The 18,563-nt window shown below is 40.8% G+C and overlaps 2 protein-coding genes across 2 annotated transcripts; both read left to right on the plus strand.

The window, feature by feature from the left end:
* The first annotated feature begins 3,351 nt into the window (after positions 1-3,351).
* On the plus strand, positions 3,352-7,222 carry LOC141586673 (uncharacterized). The gene is made up of 2 exons (XM_074407969.1): positions 3,352-3,668; positions 6,688-7,222. Exons 1-2 carry the CDS (start codon positions 3,504-3,506, stop codon positions 7,057-7,059), a joined length of 537 nt encoding a protein of 178 aa, XP_074264070.1. The 5' UTR covers positions 3,352-3,503; the 3' UTR covers positions 7,060-7,222.
* Positions 7,223-9,043: 1,821 nt separating this feature from the next.
* On the plus strand, positions 9,044-16,324 carry LOC141587952 (uncharacterized). Its single transcript, XM_074409414.1, has 2 exons — positions 9,044-9,918; positions 16,300-16,324. The coding sequence occupies exons 1-2, from the start codon at positions 9,044-9,046 to the stop codon at positions 16,322-16,324; spliced, it is 900 nt and encodes a 299-aa protein (XP_074265515.1).
* Positions 16,325-18,563: the final 2,239 nt, after the last annotated feature.

Genomic DNA, 18,563 nt, shown 5'->3' on the forward strand with positions numbered 1-18,563 from the left:
GGTAGTGAATATGGGCAAATTCCTGTTTCAGACAGACCGGACAAAAATGTGACGCTTTTACGATAAAATGTTACTCCCTCCATTCAACTCCACACTACCACTTTCTTTTTTCACGTTTGCCAACGCGACTTTTACGCGCTAAATATCGTTAGCTACGTATTTGCAAAAAATATAAAAGTTAAATATTTTTAATGTACTCGTAACATCGAATAAAATAAGATCCCACATGAATATATTTTCACTTATGTAGTGGGAGAAAATTGAAATTGAATGCTTAACTATGAATAGTGTACAAAATAGATAATGGTAGTGTGGAGTTGAATGGAGGGAGTACCATTCATTTATGTTATAGAGTGACACCTTTTGAGTATCATTTTACTATTAAATGGTCACTTTCTATTAAAAAATGTTGATATTTTCTCGTTTTATGTTGAAATCGTTTTAAAGGAGACCAACTCTTAAAGAGAAAAGAGTGGGGTTGAGGTGGCAGAAGGGTCACGTGGTGGAGGTGGAAAAGAGAGCTCTGAAAACAGAGATTGGACTGATGTAGGTGGTCGTACGTACGTGACTATATTTGATGATAATAATGATAATAAAAGCTCGTCTGTATTATTTATGGATTGGTCTGTAGATTATGACAATATAGAGGTGTCTTACTGGAATGCCAGATATTCCAAGCTGAATTATATGGGCGGGTTACATTTCTGTAAAGTTTTTAGTGGATTTGTCACGGATTGTTTTTTCTTATTTTGGACGTTTGCATGTTTTTGTGATTTATGGAAAGTGTTATTGCTTAATATGTCATGCTCTTGATAATTGGCGAGGTTTGGAATGCTAGACGTAGAGTTCTAAAGACTAGAGTGGTGTGAGCTGAGTAATAATTATGTGAAATTGTGAATGCGCTAAGGTAATGGGTGAACTAGGGAAATCCACTAGACCGACAATCGCAAAGATCGAATTTTTGGAAAATTTGAATTCGAAGACTGGATCAGATGACAATTAGTCTGGACCAGACTAAATTGGTTATGGGTTTAGTCGTTTAGATCACTGTCTTTTAACTAGAAAGCGTTTTTCAAGGTTGCAATGGCTTACACCGGATATCCAAAAAAATAAACCCGAAGAACTCTACGTCTGGTCCGATTTACAAGTTTGCCCTTGATTTGGAATAACGTTTAGAGAGGTGGTGTTAGGGTAGCATAGGTGGTTGTTCACTACTGAAATACGTTGGTAAAGTAACGACTATTTCGCAACTCAAAGATGGATCGAGAAGAGCAATTGAGCAACATAGAGATGGATCGAGAAGTTGAGCGAGCCGCGCGACAAGCTCAAGAAGAACTTCGTCGCATTCAAGAAGATGTTCGTCGCCAGAGCGAACAATTCGCAGCCATGCAAGCGGCCTGAGTTCAGATGCAGGCGTTTCTTCCCCCGACTCGTGCTCGAGTAACCCTACTCCACGTCGTAGATACGACTTTGCGGACGACGAGCAAGGCTATGGAGGTAGTGGTCTCATTCAGCCTTTAGGTTAGTTATGCCTATGTTAGTATGTTGAGCCTTTAGCTTTGGCTCAACATTTTATTTGTTATGTAAAAGACAAATTCTCTCTATGTTACTAAGACGTTTATGAATTCGACAAAATTTTCTATGTAAATAACTTTCTTTTCTCAATCATGTTTGGTTTTCTTTGGTACGAACGCTGACTACTGTTGATTCCGCTCTTGGGGTCGACATTAAAATGGATTTTCGCTTCGCGGTGACCAAGTTTGTATATGGTTTATTGCAGGTTTTGGTTGTGTGCGTGTTGAAACAATGCATTTTGCATTGTGGCTCGGCAGCAAGGCTGCTGTTTCCAGCCTTTGCCATTTCCATCAGAAAAGTCAATCTACCGTTGACTATTCAGACGGATTTTCCGTCAGAAAAGTCAACAAAAGTTTGACTTTTCTAACAGAATTCCCGTCAGAAAGGTCAACTCTTTGTTGACTTTCTGTCAAGCCTAGGAGACAACGTTTGATGGATTGTCCGTCGGTAATTACATCAGTTTTTCATATTCCTGAAGGAAATTCCGTCAGTAACCCTTTTTTCGTGACGGATTGGACCAACGGTCATTTCTAACGGAAATTCCGTCAAAAAAGCGAATTTTCGACGAAAAATGTGCGTTTCTTACAGAAAAAAATCTGTCAATATCCCCTATTATTTTGTAGTGGTTGATACCAAATGTTGAAAAACAAATTGCAACTTGAGATGATCTACACCTATAAGGACTATAGGAGACTTTGAATGTGACAAGAGTTGAAGGTTTAGAAGGGAGTAAAGATTTATTGTCTCTAGTTTACACGTAGGGGAAACCTAACTAGTAGAGAAGGGTAGCATTCGTTACACCAAACTTTCGAAAAATGATTAAAATTATCGATTTTGCAACCCCAAAATTCTCATATATGAAATCTTAACATAAGTATAAAATAGCATGAGAAAAATTCGCTACCGCAAAATTTTATTTCTAGATTCATCCCAGTAAATAAATTTCACGTAGGAAAAAGTCCAAGAAAGTTAAAATAATCACCATTCTTACATAATGTTAGTTTGTTAAAATCAATTATTTGGCTATGCGTAGTCGATCGTGTTCTTCTATTGTGAGTAAGATTCAATTCCATCTCAACTTATGTAATTGAGCAAGGCTCTATTCAATTGCCTCTATTGGATAAATTTTTTTATCAAGATGAAAAATATATACAATTAGGTAAAAAAAGAGTGATTAATATTTGTGCACATCTCTTACCGTCATGTAATTGTGTATACTTTAAAACATCAAACAAAGGGGCATTGAAACATCGTTAAAGTAATGTATACTTTAAAACATGAAAACATAGAGATGGAAGTAGGCACGTTAGTCGTTATCCTGACAAGTCCCAGTACGGCTCATGCCGCATTAGCACGACACAGGATTGACATGGCCAGCATGGTACGACAGGGGCCTTGCCTGGGCTGAAGCCTGATAAAGAAAACCGTGCCTTAGTCCTAGGCACGATACTACCCATCTAGACACATTCAAAATGCAAAAAAGTAAGGCTAAAATGGAAGAACTGTGTCGTGAATCGTGCCTGAGTCGCCATTTCCATTTTACCAGTACAACACGACACAACACAAAACCAACCTTTCCTATAAATCTGTGATTGGACCGTGTCACTCTAAGCCGACTCGAAACACGCTAGCACAGCCCGACACAGCGCCCTTCCACCTCTATGAAAACATGCGGAGTGAGAGACTAGTTTCACACAATGACACTAAAGTACCTACACATACTTCAGTCACTAAATAAGTTTGACCAACTTTTTTTTTTTTTTTTTCTTCTTTTGTACCAAATTTAAATTTGAACCCCACCCTAAACATTTGGCCCTTCAAGCAGCCAAAAATCTCAGGAGACAACTAGAAACATCCGGAGATTAAAACAACATATATAAACGTCGAAAATCAATAATAAATTACAATCACAAAAACGAACTACATATATGAATGAAACGACAATGGACATGGAAATGACAGAGGTGGTAGAGACGGCGGAACAGCCTACTAACGCAGCCACCGAAACTCCTCAAAACGACGTCGCTGGAAACTTCCTAGGTTTGGCACGCCAACTTGTCGATCAAGGCCTCCCTTCTCAAGCTCTTCAAGCGGTAATTTTACGCTTTTTATCAATTTTCCATCTTTTATCTATTAAATTGAATTTTTACTGCTGTTTTTTACAATTCGTTTTACTTTGCGTGTTTGAAGTGGTTAAATTTTGTGAATTTATTGATTTTGTTGATGAAATGATTTTTATTCCCTTTGTGTGTGGTACTATTGAATAATTGATGTTGAATTGAATTGTGTATAAACAGTTGTGTGTTGATATGATTATTAGTGCGAGATTCGAAGTATTGGTGCAATAAGGTAAGTTAGAAATAATCGAAATTTAAATGAAAATATTAGAATTTTCGTTGCTAGGGCTCTTAGTTTCGCTATTAGCTCTTGAATGTTGTTATGATCGTTAGTGGCGGACTTAGGATTTGTGGTTAGAGGGTGAACTATTGGTGCAATGAGGTAAACTAGAAAAGAATTGGAAGTCTTAAATAAAATTTCGTTGCTAGGGACGAGTACCTCTGGCCCTCAGCTAGTCCCCTCTTAGTTTCGCTGTTGATGATCATATGAAGAGTGATTAAGAGAAAGGATATTAGAATTTTGGTACCAGACGAATTAAGTGTCATATTACCAAGCAACTTTATTTGGAGCCGAGTTTAGGACAAATTATTGTTTAAATGCTCAGGAAGATTTCAAGATCACGTAATTGATGTTCATTGTCTCGGTTGAAGTTTTCGAATGGGACTTCAAGAGTAGATTAACGTTTGTATCTAGAATGTTACTCCGTAATTTATCAGCTATGTTACTGTGATTTTTCATAGGATGTGGTGTATTTGTGTATGATACTCGGACAGGTGTCTGTTACTTGGACATGAGGGATTTTAGCATAGCTGACACTGGCGCGTAGACATGCATTCGACATTTGGAAGTGCATCCGTGTCAAATACTTTGGACCTAGCTTGTGTAACATAGCTCACCAGTTAATATTATCAACTGTAACTAGAGTAGTCCAAATTGTAGTCATTCTATTTATGCTTCATAGAGCGCTGAACATTGAAAATCTTTAATCATTGTTTGCTAGGAAGATTGTCGAAAAGGGCAGGAAAGGGGAAAGAAAGGGCGGTATTTTGATCTTCCCTCCAACTAAACTTGCTTTCAGAGATGTAATCTTTATTAAGTAGAAGTGATTCGATATCGTATTAATTTTTTCATCTTTGTTTCCTTCTAAATCTTTTTTTTAGTAGTTTCCTTCTAAATTTTGAGACTACCAAGAGGAGCAAAAATGTATATTCCTTTGATTCTCTTATTTATTTCCTTCTTCGCTCTCTTGTTCTCCCTTCAAACTTTGGTACATAACTACCTATTGCGGAAATTTTCTTCAGTTTTACTTGGATGTTTATGACGCTGTGTGGAACTTAGAAGTGTTGGAAGACACTGAGTGGATTTTAGATTCTCCAACAAGAAATTAAGACTTGCTTTTCTCTATTGCGTTTTGAGGGCTCGAAACATGTGGCTAAACACATTAAGAATGTTATGAATATCTAGGTTAAAGTTACCCAGAATATCTATATGGAAAATGATCCTTTGTGAAAGAAGAAATTTTGGGAGGGCCAAAGGGGAGCTAGGAAGTCACCAGTGCCAATATCCTCTAGAAATTTTGATGAGCTGGCATGTACTGCGTTACATTCCCTAGGTAATGTTGCTGATTGCATTGTTTCCTCTCGTCACATACAAGACCTGCTGTAGTATTGGTTTTGATGTAAGGGTATGAATAAGATAGCTTTGTAGCTGTACATTAGTTCTTGTCATCCCGAACGTTAAGGCCTTAGTTGACACCAGAATAACAAACATTGATTTTGGAAGAAAATCTGCATATATAATTACAAGAGGTCTACAACATAGTATGGTGTATAATTCTAGGTTGACCCACTTAAGATTGGTGTCCTGGCACACCTTCATCTATAGTCCGAATAATTTGGAGAATGAGGTAGCGAGCATGGTTTATCATCTGTGATCAGAGGTTGGAGAGGTTTTCAAAACCTAGTACCGATTTTTACTATGTTGCAAGAGTGCTGACTAAATCATTTTTATCAGACTCTCCTGCAGATAAGATGTCCTCGCCAGATCTTGCCTCAAGATATGCTATGGCTTTTGGTTTGTCAACATAGACAACAAATTATATGAAATTCTTAAAAAGTGGCTAAACTGCCTGGACTTACGCATTCCTTAGCCACAAATGCTGGTCCTCAAACTCAGCTTCCCAGGAGGCGTATCAAGGGCCGAGCTCTTCTAGTAGGGGTAGCCTTACATTGTGGTGTATTTCAACCTCATGCGAATTGCAATTAAATATGCAATTTATCGGCTATGATTTTTGAACTTTAGTGTAGGCTACGATGTAGGAGTATCTCCCCCTGATAGATATTATTGTCATATTGTTGTCATTTGTAGAATTTGTTCTTGTGTGTACCACTTTACCCCTAGGTTCGAATTTATATTTTAAAATTCAACCCCTCTGTTTGAATCTCATTATTCACTTCATTGTTTGAATTTGAATATCATTAATCACCTCAGTGTTGGAAAGGAAATGTATTTTGCAATGAGCATCGACCAAAATGTCGTGCCCACAATTGACGACCTAGCAGACAATAGATTATGGTAATCTACTATAAAAAAAATCCCCTCCTCCATCCCCGAAAACACCAGGGAGGGGATTTTAGGGGTTGGAGGTTGCAGGATTGTTTTGGGGGTTGTTTTAAGGTGGAGGTGACATTTTAGGGGTTGGGGGTTGCAGGGGTGGGATCGCCGTTTGGTGGTGGTGGTGGAGGGGTTTTCGGTTTTGGGTGGTGAATGGTGGTCTTGGGGTGGGGGGAATTTTGGGGATGACTCTTCCTTTCCCGTTCATCTCATACCAAGCAAGTGGTATAATCTAAGGGTATTCTTTTCCTTTTCCCTTCCTATTAACTTCACTCATTCCAATCCCTTAACCCTTTGTTGAATCAAACGTTCCATTTAGATAACATTTAATTTGTGTTTGCTATATATTGTTCTAAAGTATCCCGCCGTCGTGATATACAGGTAGTTATGGCTATGAAAACAAAGGGAGGAGAAGAGGCAGTGTATTATATTTTGCAACGTGCTCGAGAACTATACAGATCGAAATTGCAGGCTAGTGCTGCAGCTGATCAACTTGCTTCTTTATTTGCTGAATGTGTGATTGCAGAAGCTCAGCCTGCAGCAAGTCAATTGTCGCCGCCACCTCAGCAATCACTTATACCAACTCAAATCGACTCAGACGCTCGTGGAAAATCAATATTGGTAGAGAGTGGAAGGAAGCAAATAGTGCTGGATGCTTTCGCTGATGGCAGTAGTTTCATTTGTCTGCAGTGCGGTGGTCTGGTTAGCAATCATCGTAAAGACGAGCATTATGCTTACTGGTGTGAGTTTTAAAAGCACCTTCATGATACCCGAATGATGCTGTATTTGTCCCCTTGTATGCTTTTGGAAAGCATGGCTTACTATAGTTTCTATTATGAGTTGAATACTCAGTAATGTATCAGACTGGAAGTTTAATTTGATGATAAAAAAACAACCGACGGTGGTTTGTGCATCAGATTCCTGGTTGTAGGTTCAATGGAGCTGGTGCACATTGTATGGGGTGATGCACATTGTATGTGAAGTACTTGCACATGACAAATAGTTGGGGAAATGAAAGGTGCAAACTTTTTGACGACCCATGTTTCGTGTCTATTTTACATCTGCGAAAATACATATAGGTGATGTATCAGAAACAAAAAAAAAACACAAATTCTCATTGAAGACATGACATATCCGTCACAAGCTGAAGACGGATACCATTTTACCTCATAATGTACCCACTTTTTCTCTCTCTGCAACACTATTCATGTGGTTCCCTTTCTCCACTAACCCATTTTGTTACCATTTTATCTCACAAAATATCCGTCACAAATGGTAACCCGTCACAAGGAAGACCAATTGAAAAAAAAAATATGTTGTTAAAAGTACGTCTTGAAAGTAGTACCATTTTGTAAATTGAAAAGAAAACTATTCTTCTCTAGAAAAAAAAAATCTATGGTTTGGACTTCGCTTACAAGGTAGTGGTGAACATGGGCTGGGCCAGTGCAGGCTTGGGCCAGGCCTTTATAACAAAAAAGGGCCCGTTTGTGCAGGCCGGGCCAAACATGTGTGCTTAATTAGCAAGCCCAAACCCGGCCCTTATATGCGAATTTGGGCTTAAATGGGCTTTTTGGACCCTAAAATTTACGGCTTGCCCTAGAAAATATTTAGGGGTCGTTTGGTTCACTACTTAGGAATGGAATGGTTTGGAATGAGAAACCATAGGAGTATGGGGTTCCAATTCCATACCTTCCAAAACATGTTTGGTTCATTAGAAAAATAAACATGAAGGAATGGAGTTTGAATCCATGGGGAGGAGGTGGGTATGGGATTCCAAGGGGTTGGGGTTGAATGAGAATCCATCAGGATTCTAACTCCATTCCAAAATACCCCAACCAAACACTAGAATGACTAGAATCCATTCCATTCTATTCCAAACCTCCCAACCAAACACCCCCTTAGCATAATACCTTCCACTACTATTTAAAATCATACGACATACGTTGTTTAAAAAATTGTACAAAATAGGATGAAATGTATAAGAATTACTCTCCAAAATAAACTGAAGATAATTTTAAGATCTCTAATTTTAACGCTATTTTAATAGGTTCCATTAGAAAAAATATTTATTTATTAATAAATATGGGTTGGGCCGGGCCAAAATCTGGGTCAAACACTTGACCCAAAAATATTTTGGGCCTTTTTGGATTGGTCCATGGAATTTTTTAGGCCAAAATAAAAGGCCAAAGCCTTTCAAAAAACGGGTTGGGCCAGGTAGGACCAATAGGCTTGGACCATTAGATCAACTCTATTTCAAGGGCAATATTTAGCCAATTTTGATAATGATAAGTTCTAGGAATATGTTATTTTTCCTCATCTCCTCCTCTCCAAAAACCAATACAACTCACCCTTTTATCGACCACCATATCCACCACCCATCCCCAGCCCCCTAATCCGCTCACCTACATCTCCAAACCAATATTTTAATGCCTTGCTTCATTACAAAGTGTCATAATTTATGCGGAAGAGTATTCAGTTGACCCATATAGTCATATCAGTTTATGATGAACGACGGGGTGACGAAGAGTATAATAAACAAGCAAGTATATAGGATATGTTACCTAGAATTTAGCTTGTTAATATCTTGTAGACTTATATATATTTGTACCCTCTTCTGACGTTAATTAATAATGAGAATTACTATTCTTCTACCATTCTTATTTTCTTAGTTTTAATATGGTATCGTGAGCAGTGAACGATCCTAACTTTTTTTTTTCTTTCTTTCTAATCTCACACAATGCCAGGAGACGACGGAAAATCGTCCGGCAAAAATGTTATTTTAATAACCTCGCCTCCTTACCTTCATCCATCCGACAATCCCAATCTCGCTGTAACACAAACCGTTTTTAATTACAACAACTATGAATTGTGGGCTGACGCCGTTAAAAATGGTCTTGATGCGAAAAACAAATTAGGGTTCATTGAAGGAAAGGTCAAAAAGCCACGGACTGTCGACGGAGAAGACAACATCGAGGAAATGGCATGGCGGCAGTGTAATGCGATGCTGAAAGCATGGCTTCGGAATGTTATTGATGAAAAACTCCACCTGAGCATAGACTTTGAAGTCACGGCAGCAGAAGTATGGGCAGAATTAAAGGATCGCTACTCCGCAAGGAACGCACCCCGAGTGCATCAGTTAAAAGGGGATCTCAGTGAATGCAAACAAGGGCGTGAATCGATAGTGGAGTATTATACTAGGCTGAAAACTATTTGGGACGAACTTGCGAATTATATCAAGATCCCAAAGTGTACTTGCGGAGCAGGCGCCATGATACTTAAGGAGCGCGAGGAAGAAAAAGTGCACCAATTCTGGATGGGATTGGACAAAACCTTGTACGGTGGTCTCCGTACGAATCTGCTGATGGAGGACCCCATCACCACTCTGAACAGAGCCTATGCTTTGGCACTAAGGGAGGAACGTCATGCTAATGTGACGAGAAACAAAGAGGAGCGAACCGAAGTAGCCATGGCAACCAGAGCCATGAGTGGAAACGGAGGCAAAAGTATTCACAGGCAAACCGAGGAAGAAGATGACAACCCGCCACCACAATGTGAATATTGTGGAAAATACCACCATGTTGAAGCCGATTGCTACGAAAAGCATTGTGACACGTCTGTCGTATACCTGTCAAAAATAAACTAACTCAACTAACTATATAGTTAGGGAAGTCAGGTCGATCTCCGCAGGGAGGCAAGATATTTGTAGAAGTCCGTCTATTTGGTCACAAATGGGGGGGTTGTTTGATTTGTTATCTAAACTACGAGATTTAAAGGAAAGAGGAATAAAGGGTAAGAGCAATAAAAGCAGAGAAAAAGGATAAAACTATCAGATAGAGAGGGACATGTCGATTTCGGTTCACTACGGTAGTCCAGGTGACTCACCGTAAATGACTCGGGCAATTAATGTAAGACGGATGTTGAAAGGTCCTTTCGATCCACTTTCTATCCTAAAATACCACTAACTTAACTTTTATTCTCGTCGGGGTAGTCTCTTTTGTTCATAGCAGTCTATTTAGTCCAATCTTTCGATCTAGGATTGATTTTAGCTTGATTAAAGGTTAACTCAGAAGTGTGCACTCAACTAAGTTGAATAAATACAGTTAAATTGCTATGGTGACAGAGTCTCGTAATTATTTCATCTGTTTCATTTATTACATCGTCACAATCCTACCGCAGATCCCCTAATCCCAACATGAAAGGGGTTTAGCTACTCATGTCCCTAATTAAACTAACAATGAGATAAAATTCCAAAGAAAACATAATGAAATAAACAATAAATTGCATAAAAGTAAATTAGGGCAGAAGAATAAATGTAACGAACGAAGAATTAAAGCAACAAGAGATTAATTATTAATAAGAGAAGAGAAAGAATTACAATCGATGCGAATCCGGCGTAAAGAACACAAAATCCAAGCAAAAGTAATCCCAAAATAAAGTTACGAGAGAGGAATGAAGTACGATAAAAAAGTTTGATAATTGAAAAGTAGATCAAAGATCCAATCCTAATAACCTAGTTAACGTAGGTTTAAATAGTAAAGTACTTAAGTTTTGCGAAATTAAACAACACACGGGCTGTTTAAAGCCCATAATCAGCGAAACCACTCGATCGAGTGGATTAAAACCACTCGATCGAGCAAACACCTCAGCAAATCTACTCGATCGAGTAGAAAGTTACTCGATCGAGTAACTGGTCTTTCTGCAAGCTAAGGATCGAGTGGAAAACCACTCGATCGACCAATCTGGGACGTAAAAATCACTCGATCGAGTGATTAAACTGCTCGATCGAGTTCTTGGTCTTCATTTCAGCTCAAGTCCGCGCCTAAATGCCTCGTAATCCGTGCCATGACGCTTTCAAGTGCAGTATCTCACTCAGGAAAAATCCCGTCTCCTCTAAATGCATGCATAAAGGACGAAAAAGAGTACGATTCCACTACTTTCGCGTTCATTTCTATAAAATGGACAAAACGAACCAAAGTAGCCAATTCAGGGCAAAATACCATAAAAACAGTATAAAAATGCATAGAAATGCGTGCTAAAATAGGCTAAAAAGGCTATATATTATGCACGTATCAAATCTCCCCAAACCGAACCTTTACTCGTTCTCGAGTAAACTCAAAACTAAACTAATGGAACGGAAATGATAACTCAGAGCTAGCTTAACTTGTCTACTTGAACCAATTTAATGCAACAAAAACTAACAGTTAAAGCTAAGCAGTCAATACGCAAACGAATTATAAGTCATTCGTAAATATAGCCAACCTATCGACCTTGCAAGACCAACAAAATCGGACTCTCTCGTGGTCACTCTTCTCTCATGAAGCAAAGGGTGAATGTTATATGTAAAAGAGAGAAGAAAAGACAGTCACTCACCTTACTGCGACCTACATAGCATGCATGCAACAAAAATGAAAGACAATTCAAGTACTAATGCACACACTCCAACCAATAATGTCCGTCACAGCCGAGGGCTTACAAAATAATTTGGGAATAGTGAGGTTCAGGTGAGAAAAGACAAAACATGTTATGGAAATGTGGAGGTAAAAGCGTCAAGCTAGTTCCTAACAGGATCATAATGAAACCATCCAAAACTCAACTGACTGAAAGACTAATTACAAGTGTCCTTCATTTGGCACATAGCTCACTAAACTCAAACACAATCTCCTCAAAAAGTATGGGATAAAACAGAGGAGTCAGACGGTCACAAACTTCCCTTTTTTAACATCGTCTGAACGAACTATCTGAAACAAACAACCTTTTTTTTTTTCAAACTTTTTTTTTTTTCCTGTTCACGTGATTCAACCTTATTCTTTTTTTTCATTTTTTTTCTTCACTTTCACGTTTTTTTCTTTTTTTTTTCAATTCTCTTTTTTTCTCTTTCTTTTCCTCCTTCCTCTATACTTACACCAACTCCAAACAAGAAATACGAGCCAAAATGCAACGGAAAATCATACCACAAAAGAACATACTAACTAGCTTAACTAGGCAGGCTTAGTTTGGGATGTAGCTGATGGGTCAAAAAGGCAAATTTGGCTAATGTGGAGCTAAATGGGCGAAAAATATAAAGAAAGGGAAATTTGCAAGCACCTCCCTGCATGTGACACCAACCTCAAACCCGAATATGTGCATTTGACAAGAAATTGAATGTCATAAAAGTGCAAAAATAATGAACATGCTACTACTCTCAATTCCTAATGAACTGGTCATGAATGTCACCAGTTATGGCTCTAAAACTCAGAATTTTTCAAGTGGTTTGCCAATTTATCAGGTCAAGTCTAGACAGTCGGCTATATTTGAACAGAAACTCGTAAACTATGCGCATGACAAAGCTAATAACTATCAAAGGAAGTGCAGGGCTCAAGCAAAAAGACAAGTTATAGTGCATTATCATCACAGAAATCTACCGTTCCGACTCAACCTATATGCAAAAATAAACGTGAATATTTTTTGAATTTTTTGAAATTTTCTAATTTTTTTTGGATTTTTGATTTTTTTATGACAATAAACAACAATGAAGGCTGAAAAATAAACGTGAATGCAAAACAAATGCAAATGCAGACTCAAAAGGATGCAATACCCTCCTCAAACCAAAACGGACAACGCCCTCGTTGTCCTCCAGCATACACCAGCAGATATATACAAGGGAACGTGAATATACAACCAATCAATAAAAAACAATAAATATAAAGGAGACAAAATAAAAGAGTAAGAGATACATACAAAATACGAACTTCCCCAAACCAGCCAGAAAACTGAGGAAGTGAGTAGACCAGTAGCTACTCGTCGTCGTCGTCATCACTGCTGTCACGGATCTCCTCCTCCTTGAACTCCGGGTCTCTCTCCTCCTCTCTCCTCCTCTGCTACTCAGCTCGAGCTCTCTCCACTGCCACCTCCGGGTCCTCATCCTCCTCCTTGTCACCAGACTCTGGGTACCCCTCAGCTGGGAACCGGAAGAAGGAAGGGTGTGGCCAACCCTCTGGAATCGGACGGTGTCGCCGCAAGTGGTACTCGTACAGAGGATGCAAAACAAGAGCCATGTCCCTCTCCATACGAGCCTGACGCGCTGCAATCTCAAGCAACAAACCGTAAACGGCGCCTCCTTGGTCCATGACCGCGGGCGCCACAAAGGGAGGAGGTGGTACGAAAGTAGCCGGTAAGACCGGCTCAGTCTGTGTCTGGTCAGTGGGAGTGGGAGTAGGGGTAGGAGTGGTAGTGGTAGTGGGAGTAGGGGTCGGATCGGGAGTAGCCGTGGAAGGCTGGGCACTCCCTGAAGGTGTAGACCCCTCTCCGATCTCAAGACGCCGCTTCTTGGCGGCGGGTGCAGCAATAGTAGGTCTAGGTGGAAGGAGAAGGTGAGGTAGTGGTGGCAGACGGGCGCCCCTAGCAACAGTAGAAAGAGGCTCAAGACGGGGGAGAGTGTCACAAGGTAAGTCTACAGACAAGGAGCCGTCAATCTTCCAAGTCTGGTAGTCTGGGGTCAGCCAATGCTAAGAAAGCATGGCGTCCAGACTCGGTAGCCTCTCTCCCTCGAGGTACTGCAGGTCACGAGGCCAAACGGGGAAAAGGCGACGGGCAAGAATGGTGGCTATGCCACCGCAGTAATGATTCCCGTCTCCTTCTTCCCCGGCTCGAAGGTCGGGCGGTCAAGTAAGCTATGTTGAGGTAAAAGGACTCTCGCAATCGATGTTTAGGTAACCGCCCGGATGGAGAGCTCGGTGTTGGTCATGTTGTTCGGTTCCTTTCGGCCGAAAATAGTGCTCCCCATCGATCCCAAGGAAACAATGGACGGGGGAAGGTGGACTGATGGAGCTTCCGCTCCCCGGTGGTATGGGCCAAGCACCGCCAAAGCCGACGGTAGACCTTCCTCGGGGCGGCGATCGAGGGCCCGTAGAGGAAAGGTCAAGTAACCTACCAAACTCCCCTAGTGTCATCGGAAAGGTCCGGTTAAACAACCGGAAGGACACCGAAGAGCTATCGGGTCGCCTCGTGTGCCCCGGGAGAAGGTAAAAAGAGCCGAGAAACTCGAGGCTCATCTCTAAAAAATACGGCCGCTCATAGTGATGAGCCCGGCCATCCCCGTGCCCCGTAGTAAGTCATAAACCGACTCGTAGATACCGAGTCTCTCAAGTGCCGATTTCTCTAGAAATCGGGAAGGTACATGCACACAAATGCGTTATAGAATTTCTTACGATGTAAGGCGTTAACGAAAAGTACCTGCGGGTAGTCCGGGTGAGGGTCGAGGGAAGTGTCACCTCGGACCGTGATCGTGCCCAGTGAAGCGAAGGCAGCAGAAGTAGAAGTGCTAGGAGCGGAAGTAGAGGTGACTGGAGCTGGCGTAGCTCGGATCATCTCGACCTCGGCCTATGAAACTCAAAGCGTAAGCCCGTGCAGCAACGGTGTGAGGAACCAGGGCTGATCCAAGGCATTTGCGATCACTTTGGCGAGTCCGCCACAGTGTAAAAGTAGAGGCCGGTGCGAGGTAGTGGCTGCTGTTGTCACCACTCAAGAGGGACTAGCAAAAGTGCTAGCGAGGTGGTGACCGTAGAAGAAGTGGCGATCAATCGAGCTAGCAAAATGAGCCAAATAGAGCAAAAACGTACTGCCAGAAACTAGGAACACCGGGGCTGCAGAGGTGTGACTAAGGTGGAGGCAGTGGCAACAGCAGGGGTCACTGTCTCAGACAAAGACGGGCTAGAGGATGAACTAGTAGAGGGTAAAGAACTAGAATCCATCCTGTAAACAAAGGGTAAGGGGTATGTGTTTTAGCAGGATTTCCCCTGAATGGATCCGGCTTTATTTAAAGAGTGATTTGGGTATCCAGTTCTATAAGTTTTGTATATTGAGAGTCAATAATGATGGAAGGCGAAGTGTAAGGAATATCACTTGTATTATTTTGATAAGCTGAATACCAATTTGTATAAGTAATTGAATACACGGGAATAAAAGATAAATTGTAAAGTAGCTCAATAAAAACCAATGAATAATGAATCCCTTTACAAATGCTTGATTACGCTATTTATAATTCTACCAATATTAACGTTACATTATTCTCAACGTTCTTCCCCGTTTGTAGGAGTTGTTGCCAGATTAATAGGGCATGCTCCCTACTAATTCGCTTGACCTGTTCTACTTTATTACTGATCTTCAGTCTTTCCCGTTTAACATTCATAGATGATGTAGCTTTATAGTTGGACTTGGTCTTCCTTGAGAATAGGACACGGTTATTGACTCATACAACTGCACTTTTTGCTTATCTTCTTAATCCAAATTTGTTTGAATGCCTGCCAGGCTATTCTCGCATTTGCCATCAGCTTCTCTTCCAGATTTAGTAGCCTTGCTTGCTATAATATTCTTCAACACTAAATAGCGATTTAGATTTGTCCGGTCTCTGGTTGCCTCACTCGGCTAGTAAGGTCGGGCCGTGTTAGAGTCGAGACCGAGGCTAAACTGGCCTAACAATTTCCCCTTGACATTTTACCCGTGCTGGATCAGGCCAGGGGTGAGATGTCAATTTTACCGGGCTGAACAATAAAAAGAATTATACTTACTCAATGACTCTTAGAATCCTAGTTACCGTTAAACACTTGCAACGGCTAATTCGTGTGATGTCACGCTGACAGTTTTGTGTTTTCTAGGGTTTTTACACCGTTATTTCTCTCCTATAAATATGGTATTTGCGATGAGTTTGTTTTTCACAAAATTTCTTCCACTTTCCTTGCTGAACTTTCTCTAAAATTCTCCCCTATTTCCCAGGAGTCTTTCTCTGCCAAGTTATAATTTTTCAGTAAATAAAATTCATCACAATAAACTAAATAATAAAGGATATGGGAGCCAAAAAGTGTCCTGCACCCCAGAAAGCTGCTGCTGAACCTGAACCCAAAGACGTCCAGGAGGAGGTGGTGATTGAAGTTGATCCTCCTGCTCGTGCTATAGCTTTTAAATATCAGGATTCTATTTTTTCTGCTCTTCAATCTCTGGATCCTTATTTCCCTGCAGAAAACTTATTGAAGACGAACTATGATAGGGTTTTAAGGGAGAAAAATATTATTCCTGATTCGACTGAGGTATGGATTCCTGAATCTTGTCCAGTCAGAGCTAACTGGGTGTCACCTGGTTGGTTTTGTATTTTTGAATGGGCGTTCAAAGCAGGTTGTAAGTTACCTTTTACTCCCTTAATGATTGACACCATTCGTGCTATGGAAGTATCACCTTTTCAAATTATGCCAATGGTTTGGAAACTTGTTCATTCCATTGAAAATTTATGTGCTAAACACAATCTTGTAATTACTATTAATGATATTAAGGCAATATATCATATGAAAAATCCTGTTAATGGTCGTTTTAATCTGAGAATCAAATCGAAGATGTCTCCATTAATCACTAACCTGGACTCCGGAGATGATAAAAGCTGGGCAAAGACTTTCCTGTTTATCCTGGATGAGAGTCCGGGGTCGCTTTGATTACCCGAGATATCCCCCTCTGGAAAGTGGTAGGTTTCTGTCTTTGCTAGTTTGCAATATATATTATATGAAATTAGGATGTTTTGAGTTTCACTGTGTATTTTTGATGACTCTTGTAGCTCCTGATTGGAACTCTGATCCTCTTGACGAGGAAGCTATTTCGAGGATAGAGGCTTTTCTTGCTATTCCTGAGGAAGAGAGGGTCTGGCCTGCTAGTCTGGGCAGGGAATTATTGCCCCAGTATATGAAGACCAAGCTGAATGTGGTCAAAGTACCCAAAGGCAAGCCTGGCTCCACTGCTCTTTTCTGTACGTCTTCTATATGTTTTTATGTCAATTGTTGTCTTCTTATCGCTTCTCATCTGATATTTATGTATATTCTCTGTATATTCAGTATTTAGGTCTTCTTCTAGGTTGGCCAGTTTTTCTTCAAAAGATTTGAAAGCTGGGGTCGCTAGGATTGCTGAACAGTCCAAGAGCCAGGAGGCTAGTGGGAGTGATAAGACACTTGATATTTTGGTTTCTGATGTCCAGCCTCCTCAGGATCCACCCAGGCTAGTATCACCGGAGGTTATTCAAGCTTCCAAGAGAAGGAGGGAAGATGTCGTCCCTGAAGAGGAGGAGAGAGAGAAAGAGCCTATTCAAGCTCAACCGATCAGGAGTATAAGGCAGGTGTCTGCTAGGATTGATGATATGGATGCTGCCCGGGCACGGATAAATGAGTTTTCTGCTAGGATGGGCAGCCAACTTTTATCTGCTAATACTCTTGAGTCTTCTACTAAAGTGGTTTCTATCTTGTCTTCTCTTGTGACGAAGGCTGCTGAGCTTGCTTCTCAAGCCAATGAGGTTAGTTGTCAGGGGATTTTTGTTTGTCATATGTTCTTTTGTGTTGCTTTACATTTGGCTGATTGACTTTCTATTGTTTCTTGTAGGGTTTGGATGCCGGATTGGCTACCGCTTGTCAGCTTGGGGATGTCCAGGCTAGGGTTTCTAGCTTGGAAGAGAAAGTGGATAAAGTTAACCGTGGGCTGCTCACATCCAGGGGAAATGAGGTAGTACTTCAATCTCAGCTAGGGACAGCTAGAGAAGCATCCAGGGCTGCTATAGTTTGTGAGGTGGCTGCAAAAAACGCCAAGAAGGCTGTCAGGCAAGAGTTGGAGGCTGTAAGGGAAGAGCTGAGAACTGTCAAGGAAGAGTTGGCTGTCGAGAAGCGAGGCAATGCAAGATCACCGAGAAAAAATGAAGAGCTTGGTCTTTGAAAGGGAGCTAGTGGAGGCGCGGCTTCTTGATGCCGCTCGACTTCTTTGGGAAAGGCCGGTTGATGCTATGAGGATCCGGAATCCGACCGGCAAATTGGGACCCGGACCGGGATGAGGCGACTTTGGGCGCCCAAGATCCCGATTTGGCCGCATGGGTCAAGAAGACGAGGCGATTCTCCTCCTTCCAAAGGAAAATCGGTGATCGGAAATGGTGGATGGTTGTGAGTCGATTCTGGCTCAAAACCTACTTAGATTTATGTATTTCTTTTTTGTTTTGGCCCATCCAGGGGGGATGTTCCTGGGATGAATATTTAGGTATTTTTTGGCCCATCCAGGGGGGATGTCCCCGGAATGGATAAATATTAAGTATGAGGCAAGGCTGGCTATTTTGGATGAATAAATATTTGGTCTTTGTTGGTTCCTTTTTGTGTTTTGATAGGGTACTTTTGTAGTATTGGGTGTTTTTACTGGATCTAGCCAGTTATTCGACTGGATCAGGCCAGTTTATTGTACTGGATCTGACCAGTTTATTGTGTTATGGG

Source organism: Silene latifolia, chromosome 6 (genome assembly GCF_048544455.1).
Source record: "Silene latifolia isolate original U9 population chromosome 6, ASM4854445v1, whole genome shotgun sequence".
Classification (NCBI taxonomy): domain Eukaryota; kingdom Viridiplantae; phylum Streptophyta; class Magnoliopsida; order Caryophyllales; family Caryophyllaceae; genus Silene; species Silene latifolia.